Source organism: Ursus americanus, chromosome 21 (assembly GCF_024610735.1).
Source record: "Ursus americanus isolate L20-20 chromosome 21, mUrsAme1.1.p, whole genome shotgun sequence".
NCBI classification, from domain to species: domain Eukaryota; kingdom Metazoa; phylum Chordata; class Mammalia; order Carnivora; family Ursidae; genus Ursus; species Ursus americanus.
The window spans coordinates 5,609,494-5,621,365 of record NC_142147.1 but is presented as its reverse complement, the minus strand read 5'-3'; the positions used below and the strand labels follow the sequence as shown (position 1 = coordinate 5,621,365).

The window sequence follows — 11,872 nt, the reverse complement described above, 5'->3', positions numbered from 1 at the left end:
GCCAAGTGGCCTTTTGAGGAAATTTGCAGAAAAAGGACCTATTCAAATGAAACTTTCAGAAAACTCAGGGCCTGGATTGCAGGGCTTACATTTCTGATTTGTGCCCCACACCCTTCTCAGAAAGCTGAGGCACTATCTTCCACTGTTACTTCTATTCCCGCAGTCCTTTGCAATAGTAACTTCAGAGTCATCCTGGAAATATCCCTGATCACTCCCTGCCCCAGCAAGATGGCTCCTCAGGTTCTGCTAATACTATGGTCTTCATACTTTTTTAATCCCTCCCCTCTCCTTCTTTACTGACCTTTCTTTCTCCTTTTTAAGATTTCATTAATTTATTTGAGAGAGAGAGAGTGTGCATGCACAGTGCAGGGGAGGGACAGAGAGAGAGAGAGACGGAGAAGTAGGCTCCCCGCTGAGCAGGGAGCTCATGAGGATTATGGGCTCTATCCCAGGACTCTGGGATCATGACTCAAGCCAGAAGCAGCCGCTTAACTGACTGAGCCAGCCTGACGCCCCTGACCTTTCTTTCCTTGGGTTTGATACTTAAGGCATTTTGCAGGACCAATAATTCTCAAATTCAAATTAAATCCTATTAACTCCCTAACTTAAAACCCTTATTACCCCATTGCCCTCTGGATGAAGCTTGAAGTTCTTCCCATGGTAGCAAAGACCCTGCATAACAATATGACTCACTTCCCCAGCCTTAACTCTTTGCTCTGGACTTGGTGTTCCCACAACACCAAATTGCTGACCTCTCTGCCTTTGCTTACACTGTCTCATCTGCCTGGTAGGACTTCACTTTTGACTGAGAACGCCACTTGACATCCTTAGGGATTCAGCTTTGGTGACAACTTTTTCTAGAAAGCTTTCTAGGACTACTAACTCCTTCAACAGCGGGTCTGCTGGCTTCCTCAGTAGCTCAGTAGCTGTGTTCAAATCCTTTTCCCTTTATGGGGTAAAGCCATACTAGGTTGACCTAGTAGAAAAATCAAAACAAGAGGATATGGAATGAAAAATAAGTCTCCCTCCTATCCCTGTCCCCCAGTGCCTTTTCTCCAGTTTCTTAATGCGTATGCAAGTATAAATATATTTTCATATTATTTTTGCACAATCTTAAGGTGTTTTGTGCCTTGTTTTTCCAATTAACATTGTATTTTGGAGATCATTGTATCATTTCACATAGATCTATCTCATTCTTTTAAAGAGCTGCAGCAATATTCTGTTGTATGCCTATCTTGATTTGCTCACGCAATTTGTTGTTGGACATCTGGGTTGTTTCTGATTTTGCTCTGACAAGTAGTGCCACAAAGTGCAACATCTTTGCACAAATGGATTTGAGTAAGGGTGGAAAATACCTTTTCCATAGATTCTTAGGGGCAGAATTGCTAGGTTATAAGGCTAGGTCAAAGGCCAAGAGGATTTTAAATTTTGATATAAAGCTCTAAATAGTCAACCGATTTACTCTTCCCATCAACAACCCAGCTCTGCTGTATTCTAGTTAGGCCATGTACCACACTAGTCTGGATATTTTTTGAGGGCAGGCATTTCCTAGTATTCACATTTGTCTGGCAGAACTGGCCTTCAATAAATATTTGACTTAACGTTGAATTTCATGTCTTAGTGCCGAGTCCAGGGCTTGGCATATAGCAGGCTCAGCAGGTGTCTATTACAATTCGTCAATAATTAGAGTTGCTAACATTTACTGAAGTGTATTAAATGCCAGGACCTGCGTAAGCGCTTTCCCTTTCACCTCTTTCCCTCACGTTCTCCTTCCTCCCGGGGGAAAGGGCGTGTCCAGCACCACGACCCGCCCTATCTGTGCATTCGTTGGTCAAACCTGACGCCCGTTACAGCCGAGTCCCGCCCAAACCACGCCCCCACGCCGTCCGCAGGGCCGAGAGAAGGCGTTGCTATTGTGCCTCTGGACGATTCAGACAGTCTCCTCTCGTGAGAATCGGGACGCGCTCGAGGACCCGCGCGGTGCGGGTGGGAGCGCGTCGCAGAGCAGGCGCGAGAGGCCCGTGGCCGCTGCGGGCGCACGCTCTGCCCCGCCCCTCCGGCACGCAGAATCCGCGCGAGCTCGCGCACGCGCGCGCGCTCCCGTTCAAGCGTAGGTCTGGCCCGCGGGGACCCGGCGGGTGGAGGCTGGGCCGCTGAGGTACGAGGGGAGGAGCCGGAGCTGCCGCCGCCACCGCTACCGCCACCGCCGCCGCTGCCGCCGCCGCTGCAGGAGAGGAGCATGTCTGCAACTCGAGCCAAGAAAGTGAAGATGGCCACCAAATCGTGCCCCGAGTGCGACCAACAGGTGGGCGCCGAGGGCCTGGCCCGGGGGCCGGCGGGGCGGGTGAGCGGGCGGGCGGCCGTTGCCCGCGGCCATTGGCTATGGAGAGGCCGCCTCGCCGGGTGGTCTGGCCCTTGGGCTCGGTGGCCGCGGTGGGAGCCCGGTGGGAGGCCGGGCTGAGCCGAAGGAATGCCAGGGAGACTCCCGGGTTCGCAGTCCGGCCGGTGCCCACCTGGCGGCGTTAGCCGGGCGACCGTGTGTGTCCTGCGGCCCGTGGCGCGGGAGGGAGGCGTGGGTTTGTCTGGCGTGGACCGGGCGCCCAGTCCGGACCCTCCCAGAGTCGCCCGGCCGGCTGTGGGTGACAGCGGCGGGAGTGAGGGGGGCAGTGGCCCAAGTGGGCGAGCACGGCCCCTTCAGCCCCCTTCTGGCCCGACGAGAATGCCCACGGTGCCCAACTCCGAGTCCAGGCTCCTGGCTCCGAAAGCCGCTCCTGCCACGCAGGGTTGCTTTGTTTCCATCAGATGTATACTGTGGTCCCCCAAAACTGTTCCCACCGCGACCTGGGCGGACGCTTAAATATGACAAAAGGGGCCGCAATGCAATGGTTTCAAGTTTAGGCGAATTTGGACGTTTTTTTCCTCCTAAATGTATTTCTTTTATTTTTGACGGATATAATCGTGAATCTTTACATTGTTTTTTTGTGGAACATTATTGAGTAACGCCCCCATTGAAGCCCTTTCCTTCTGGGAGCTCCTCATTTCCCCCACCCGCCGCCGTATCCGCTGTTAAAAATTTGGCGTTTCTGCTTCATGATCTTTTAAAAAATTTATATGTAGTTTCATGAATTTTAAATGACTTCTTTCTATACAAAATTAATAGTGTCATAGCTGTGATTAAAAAATATCATTTTACTGTTTCTTAGTTTTATGCATGCCTCATTCTTTACTGGAATAATGGACGTTCCTTACAATCTATTGAGTTAAAACTCTGAATTAAAACCATCCGAAGGCCCTTATTTCATGCCAGTGTGCAGATCTGGGTGTGATTTTTTTCTTTTCTACTGAGAGAATTTTTTCAAAATGACTACCTCACTCCTCCCCTTTTCTTAAAAAAAAATTTTTTTTTCTTTAAATCAGGAGTAATTTGAAATGGCTGGAGACTTTAAAAAAAAATAACATGCTGATGTCAGTGCATTCTTTAAGAGCAATCTTGTACCTTGATCAAATCTTGTAAAAGAAAATGTTACATGTTTTATTCAGTATCTTTTATGGGCTATGGTAGAAATGCAAGGAAGGAAGATTGTGCAAGGAGAATTACAGTTTATTGATATTATGAGTTTATTGAGTATGCAGTATAAAAACAATTCAGTCATGTTTGCTGAAGTAGAGTTAAACTTCCATTCTTACCATTTGACTAAGTTTACCACTTAAACTGAATTTGTTAAATTCTGACAAAATTGGACTTTGTGATTTAAGTCTCTTTGCAGGAGATTATATCAATATTTAAATCATTTCCATTTGTTCCAATTAACTGTGCTGAAGTATAAGGTTTACATGTTATGCTTTATGCATTCCAGTTTCTGTAGGGTGCAAGTTATTGCAAAGCTTGACCTTGTTTTACTTGGCATAAAGTAATCTTTTGGGAAAAGTAACCTGTTTTTAATATCCTGGTTGAAGAAAAAGGAAAGGACAATAACTTGTTAGGAGTCCCTGTAATTGTTCAACAAAATGTGCTCAACATTTTATTTGGAAACATATATTAATTTTGTTATACACACACAACACATCCTCCCGCCTCCCCAGCTGCTATAACAAAATACCATAGGTTCAGTGGCTCAAACAATAGAAGTTTATTTTCTTACAGTTCTGGAGGCTGGAAGTCGAGATCTGGCAGAGAGAGAGCTTTCTGGTTCCCTTCTTGTAAGACCGCTAATCTCATCCTAAGGGCCCCACCACCATGACTTTAAACCTGATTATCTAACCTCCAAATACTTTCAGACTGGGGGTTAGGGCTTCAACATATGAATTTGGGAGGAGGGGGACGACACAATTCAGTCCATAGCAAGCTACTACGTAATTTAGAATGTTGGTTTTGTTCTTTATTGTATTTAAGAGAATATAATACACATAGGGACTAATTAAAACTTTTGGTGATTCTTAAATTTGATTTATCTTTTACTATGTGTAACTTGTTTGAAGGAAATAAAAGACTAATTTTAGCTTTCTAATTATTGAAAAGTATGAGCTTCTTATAAATGAGAAAAAAATTATAATCCAGAAAGCCATTTTTTAAACATCATTAGATTACTGTTATTCTAAGTTGTGTGATGAATATTAAAATAGAATTTAGGTATAGTTTATAAACTTTTGGATATGTAAAATCTTTAAAGTTTGAGGAGATTGTACCAGTTAAATAGATTTACATATGTTCTGTGTCTGTGTGTGTAGGTTAAAAACAGGTAGAGATCAGCAAACAAGAAAGACCTAGATTTTCAGTTGTTTTATAACACCCCCTTTACATGTCTGCGTTGAAAATACCGTTCTGAAACATCTAAACCACAATACTTTTCATTTTCGAGAGGTTTCACATCCAGTAGCTTAAATTACTGAACCATTTTGTATGTAGTAATATTCAAGATTCTTGTTAGTTGTCTAGTTATCTTTTGTGTATGTTTCTGTTTTTGCCTTATTTTTTTAAATAGAGCAGCTTTTTTTTTTCTATTTATAGGAAATTTTATGTGTTGCAAACATGTCTACTGTAGGTCACTTTGATTCTGTCAGCAGCAAGAATGCAAATGAGTTCTCTGTAATGTGGTTATTTTGAACTTCTAAAAATCAGTGAAACAACGTAGACCAGGATCTTGTTTCTTGCACTTTTTTTTACCCTTTTTTAAAAACTTGTTTGTAGCCGTTCTACTTGTAAACATAAAAACAACCTAATGTACTTTTCAAGGGATAAATTGATGAAAAATAAGTCATCAATTAACAAAACTTTGGGTTTTTTTTTTTTTTTTTCTATTTTAAAATCCTGAGAGTATAGCATTAGAACTTTCCTTAGTTTCATGCTTGGCATTACACTGAAATTTGAAGGAAATGTGGGTTTTTTGTTTGAAAACCAGGATATACTGTAAAGAGATTAGTATTACTGAAGTCCACCCTCTTTAATAATTCTTTTTCTAGGATTTGGGTTGTGGTAGTGGTTGGTTGTATTTTTTCAAGGTTGTGGTTGGGAGAAGGAACTTTCCATTTTAAAAGGGACTTTAGGATGACTTAGCTGAGGCACATAAATGTTTCTTGATAATAAAACACTCTCTAAGTGAAAATCAGCCTATCAATTAGTGTTTGTTCATTCTTTCATCCCAAAGCCTTATGTACGCGTCTCAGATACCTAAGTGCAGCCCTCTGTTAATTTAGGATATGCGTTGGTGTATTTTTCTTGTATATAAGACAAGACCTAAATTTAAGTTTGTTCAGTTTTAGTAGCTGGAAGAAAATACTTGCCAAGTAGCAAAGGATCTTTTGAATAAGAACATCATGTTTCTGTGTTTTTTGGATAACATTAATTTAAAACAATTTATATTACAGTGAATGCACTTAATGATGTGTGTAAGTATAAAGGAAATGAGTCAGTACCTTTGAGTTTAGTTTCTATGAAGATGTGAAATTTTTAAAATGACAAACATCTATTTTGGGTGCATTTTACAGTATTAAAAAATGTAACATTTCATATTCTGTCCTGGCATGAAAGAATCTTATCACATTCTTAAAAAGCATGCTATTTGACCTATCTGGAGTTTGATTATTTTTTTATAGGATTCATTGTTATTTTTCTTAAATGCAAACTAGAGATCCTTTGTTCAGTATTTTTATGCGAAGAAAAAGAATTCTGCCAAAATACTAATTTAGCCTAATTAGATCAAGTATTTATATTTCAGACTATGAAGCATTCTTTATATACATGGATAAAAAGCTTTCTTTCTTTCTTTCTTTCTTTCTTTCTTTCTTTCTTTCTTTCTTTCTTTCCTTTCTTTTAGAGAGAGCATGCACTCAAGTGGAGGGAAGGGTAGAGGGAGAGAGAATCCTCAAGCAGACTCCCCACTGATCATGGAGCCCTGTGCAGGGCTCAATCCCAGGACCCCGAGATCATGACCCAGTCCAAAATCAGGAGTCAGCCACTTAACTGACTGAGCCACCCAGGCGCCCCGGATAAAAAGCTTTATAATTGTAACTAAACTTTTACACAAGCAGAGCAATGGGCGAATGGAATTTATCTTACAAAGTGAATTGCAATTTTCTGGCCATAAAATACTTCTTGTTGAGATTAATTTCTTGTTTTTGGTGAACATGTCTTGATTTCAAGGATCATTAAAGTTAATATTAGTGAAATGATTGTGGAGAAATCAAAACATTTTTAAAATAATTTTTAATAACATTTGGCTTTTGAAAAATCATTATAGACTTGAAATAGAGAAAGGAGCTACTTGTAATTTACACATTTAGAAACAGAAGTTTGAAGAGCTTAAGTGTTTTATCCAATGTCCTTCCTGGAGCTGAGACTGAAAGATCCTAGATCTTGACTCCTCCTACATTCTCTTTTGTTTGTGCTATACTTTTGCCCCACAAAGTAGTTGTTGTAAACTGTTCTTTTTTTGTCAGTGGTAATTGGCATCTTGCCCTCTCATATTAGAACCAGAGTCATTTTCAGTACTTTCCCTTTAAAAAATTTTATTTTAAGGAAAGTATGATTGGCATACAAGTTACATTAGTTTCAGGCGTGCAACGTAGTGTTTTGACAACCCAATAGGTTATGCTATGCTCACCATAAATGTAACTACTGTCTGTCACCATACAAGGCTATTCCAGTACCACTGACTGTATTCCCTGTGCTCTACCTTTCAGCGCAGTGACTTATTCTATAATTAGGAACCTGTGCCTTCCACTCCCCTTCACCCATTTTGCCCATTCCTCTACCCACCCACCCCCAAGGGGCCATCAGTTTGTTCTCTGTATCTATGGGTCTATTTCTGCTTTTGTTTGTTCATTAGTTTTGTTTTTTAGATTTCACATACAAGTGAAATTGTATGATATTTGTCTGTTTCTGACTTACTTCACTTAGCGTAATATTTTCTAGATCCATCCATGTTGCATCTGGCAAAAATCTCATTCTTTTTTATGTCTGAATAATATTCCAGTGTGTGTGTGTGTGTGTGTGTGTGTGTGTGTGTGTATCCACGTCTTCATCCATTTGTCTATGGATGGACACTTGGGTTGCTTCCATATCTTGGCTATTATAAATAATGCTGCAATAAACCTAAAGGCGTGTTTCTTTTCAAATTAGTGTTTTTGTTCTCTTTGGGAAAATAGTGGAAGTATTTTCCCCTTTTGAAAATAGGTCTGGCACATCTACCTTTTCTCCATTTCCATTCTCATTATTCCATTTGGGCCCTCATTCTTACGCTGGCGTTACTTTACTTCCCAACCATGCTCCCTTTTCCAGTTGGTGTTAATAACTGCTATCAAACAGATATTTTAGGAAATACTACCATTTTTCCACATATTTTCCCTTGTTCTGATTTTGTTATGGTTTTCTATTGGTCCCTCCCATCAGCACATGTTTATCATGCATTTTCTATATACATGGTGTTGTAAAGCATTAGGAGAATGTGAAGATGTATAGGACACAATACCAGTCTCAGTTTGTTGTAAGGAGGTGAGATTTTGATAAATCTGTGATTCCTACTTTAGTAATTTATCATTCAGTTCAGGAGACTACCTACACACTGCTAAGTTTAATAGAAAAATAGTAATAATACACTTTTTCTTATTTTTGTACAGGTTCCTGTTGCATGTAAATCTTGTCCCTGTGGTTACATATTTATTAGCAGAAAACTTTTAAATGCGAAACACCCAGAGAAGTCACCACCTTCTACAGGTAATTTTGAGAGTTTACCACATATTTAGCTTTTCAATTTAGAAGTGTAAAATTAATTTTTTGTCAATATATTATTTACATCTTTGTTGAAGTTAAAAATTAAAACCTTTTGAAGTATGCCTGTGGTTTTTATTAGCTGTTGTAAATCACCTATGACATTAGTTTGCTCCTCATTCCATTTAAATGTTAACTTCCTTATAATGCTGGTAAATCTTACAGCAAATTTTCTTTTTTTTATTATTGGAGGATGGAGAGCCATTGAAGGGTTTTAAGCAAGGGAGTGATCTGATCTGATCTGATTTCTAAAAATAAAGAACTAGTTTAATTAAGGTATAATTGACATTCAATAAATCGCACATATTTAAAGTGTACAGTTTGATATGTTTTGTCCTATGATTACACCAGTCACCACAATCAAGATAATGAACAATGTTCATCATTTCCAAAAGTTTTCTAGTTCCCCTTTGTTACTTCTCCATGCTACCCCCACCCCCAGATAACCACTGATGTGCTATCTGTCATTATTTCTAGAACTTTATATATAAATAGAATCATACAATATGTACTCTTTTTTTTGCCTGGCTTCTTTCATTGAGCATAATTTAAGATTCAGCCATATTGTTGTGTGTATCAGTAAGAATTAAATCCTTTTTAATGCTTAGTCGTGTTCTTTATAAGGATATACCACGATTTGTTTATCCATTCACTGGTTAATGGACATTTGGTTTTATCCTCCTCAGTGCTAGTAAAATTTATAACGACTTACAAAATTTTTTTGAACTAGTGACTGGAAAAATATAACTTGATTTTGATATGAATATAATTTTTAGACATATTGGTTATTTTTTATAATTCTCTGATTTAGAATATCTAAAAAATACTTTTTTTGGAATTTTACTTTCCCATTAGTGTAGACCAATTGGATTTAGTCAAAGGATTGAATTTTGAAATTCAAAAAGGTGAAATTTTGTTGTTTATCCTTAGATAAAATCAGAACAGTGATGATCTCCAAATAAGAGTAGATTGATTACAAATAAATTTTGAGTACCTGCTGTATGCTAGGCACTGTTCTAAGGCTTGGGCATAAAGTAATGAATGAATACACTGTCAAGGCAGGTTCACTGCTGTTATGGAGCTTACATTCTTATAGGCATGACATAGACAATGAACAAATAAACAGGGAGAATACCAGCTTGTGATAAATGCCTTGTAGGAAATTAAAATAGATTGCTGTCCTAGCATGTGACTAGAAGACTACTTTTGATTGAGTGATTGGAGAAGGCCACTCTGAGAAGGGACATTTAAACTGAAGCTGAATTGAAACAAGGGGCTAGCTATGATAAGATCAAGGAGAAGAACATTCTTGACAGATGAAATAGCAAATGCAAAAATTTTAGGGCTGGAAAAAGTTTGGTATATTTTAAGAACAAAAAGGCCTGTGTGGTTGCCGTGTTGACAGTAAGAGCAGGGTAGTGTGGGAGATGAGGCCAGAGGGATAGGCAGAGGCCAGATTGTGTAGGGCTTTGTAACCCGGAGTAAGAAGTTTTGGATTTTGTTCTTAAAATATGAGGACAGACTATTCCTAGGATGTGGGATGGAATGAGGGGTAGGTAGCATGCTTGGATCTGCCTTTCAGAAATTCCATTTTGGCTGCTGTCTAGAGAATAGTTTGTTGGGAATACAAGATAGAAGTGGGCTATTGCATCGTGTTAACTGAGTGAGAATGCTGGGTTAGAGAGTGCTTCGGTTATAGTAGCAGATGATTCAAGAATTATTTATATTTACGTCTGTGAGAGGTCTGTTTATTCTAGGTTTATATAGAAGTGGCAAGAAAGTTATTTAATTCCATTTCTGCCTTTGTTTGAGTTTGTTCCCTTTCATTATGAGAATCAAGACTTTGCTTAGTTAAGATATATAGAAATCATTCAGAGAGCTTGTTAAAAATGGGTGCCTGGGTCTTATTCCCTAAGAGTTTGATTCAGGTATGAGAACCCTAGATATCTGGGGTGGCTTGTCAACTGAGTTTCAGGTCTCCAAAATGAATAAGACATGGTTTGTGCCCTTAGCAGGACAGGTGTGTTTTTTTATTCAACAAATATTTTCAAGTTCTTCTATATACCAATGGTTCAGGTGAGAAATCAGATAAAGAAACCCAACCCAGAGAGAAGGGACAGATGCTGCAAGTATTAAGGAGTCAGAATCACTTGAACCAGAGGGAAGAATTTTACAATTACTCGCAATGATTTGGGTTACTGGTTAGAAAGGGAATATAAAAAGGAAGACAAGTTTTGAGGGAAAGGTGAAGAATTAAGTTTTGAGTGTGGTTATGAAATATCATCCATGTGGATTTTTTTCCCCACTTTGACATATAGTGTAACGCCCAGGCAATAGCCTCAAGTGGCGCTAAATCCCTTGAGCCATCAGTGAATACATGGTAGTTGATCTCATAGAAATGGATGAGCTTGTGCCGAGAGGGTTGGTAGAGTAGGAAGAGGAGGTTCAGCGACTGAACTCTGGCAAACACCAATCTTAAAAGGGTGGAGGTTATTAGGGAGTTAGGTCAACTGAGAAGGTGTACATGTACATGTCAGCTGTAGGAGAAGAACCAGTGTTACATAAGTCGTGGTGATGAGTAAGAAGCAGTACATTCTTATTTTACATTTGGAATTTCCTAAGGTTCTGTTGTTTAATGAGAGTGGTCTTGTGACCTTGAAGTAAAGATGAGACATTAAAGCCTAGAAATTCCCTGGAGGAGGAAGAGGAACCAGCAAAAGAAACAGAAAAAATAGTTTCAAAGGATGGAGGAACATCAGGAGTAGACTGTGCCATAGAAACTAAAGGAGGAGAGAGTTTAAAGGAGAAGGTATTCAAAGCCTGGAGAACAGTTTGGGATAGTACAGACATGGGGGTTGGAAACCTTGACCTCAGATTCAGATTCCAGTTTTGTCACTCTCTAACAAGTTAATTAACCTCTGTGAGCAGCTGCTATTTACTTGAGTTTAAGATAGACTTATAGTATAAACCTTAGATAGAGGATTGAAGTACAGATGAATATGGCTAATGTAAACAAAGTTTAGTATGTTATAGTTACTCAAATATTCATTTCTACAATTAAGCTTCTTGAAAGTAAGATTAGCCTTATCCAGTTCGTAGTATGTGGGAGATGAGTACATAATTTTTAAAATCTCTGTAATAGTTTATCAAGTCCTTGAACATTGTCAGTGGGATCCAGAACATTTCAGTTTTAGAGAATTTATAAAGAAAAAATGAAAATGGATAATACATGCCTGGAAAGATAATGAACTTCACTAATAATCAGGGAAATGCAGTTTAATTACAATACCATTCTTTTACCCACATTCTGACAAAAATTTAAAGGATTTCCAAGTGCTTTTATGAGTATAGCAGAATCCGAAGTCTCATACTAGTGGCGAGGTTGTAAGTCAGCACAGTAGAACAGTCTGACAGTAGTTGCTAAAAGTTTTAAATGCACATAGCCTAGAATCTAGACTTTTTATCAATAGGTATGTATCCTGAAGATACAGTTATTTTTAATACACAGTGAAATATTTATTAGGACTTAGAAGCAGAAAGTTTATAATAGCAGAAAGTTAAGCCAAATATCATTGGTAGGGGAATGGTTAAGTAGGGTACATCTTT

The 11,872-nt window shown here is 39.0% G+C and overlaps 1 protein-coding gene across 4 annotated transcripts in view; it reads left to right on the top strand.

Moving 5' to 3' along the window:
- Positions 1–1,875: 1,875 nt before the first annotated feature.
- The window catches only part of HDIP1 (HDAC and MIER1 interacting protein 1), a 36,991-nt gene continuing 26,994 nt past the window's right edge, over positions 1,876–11,872 (top strand). For 3 of the 4 annotated variants that reach the window (XR_015728004.1, XR_015728003.1, XM_045772684.2), the window contains exons 1-2: positions 1,881–2,305; positions 8,116–8,212. Coding sequence is in view for 2 of the 4 variants with exons in the window: in XM_045772684.2 (XP_045628640.1) it covers positions 2,240–2,305; positions 8,116–8,212 (163 nt within the window). In the remaining 2 variants the exon portion in view is untranslated. Of the gene's footprint in view, positions 2,306–8,115; positions 8,213–11,872 lie in introns of all 4 variants that reach the window. The other variant, XM_045772685.2, reaches the window with a different exon arrangement.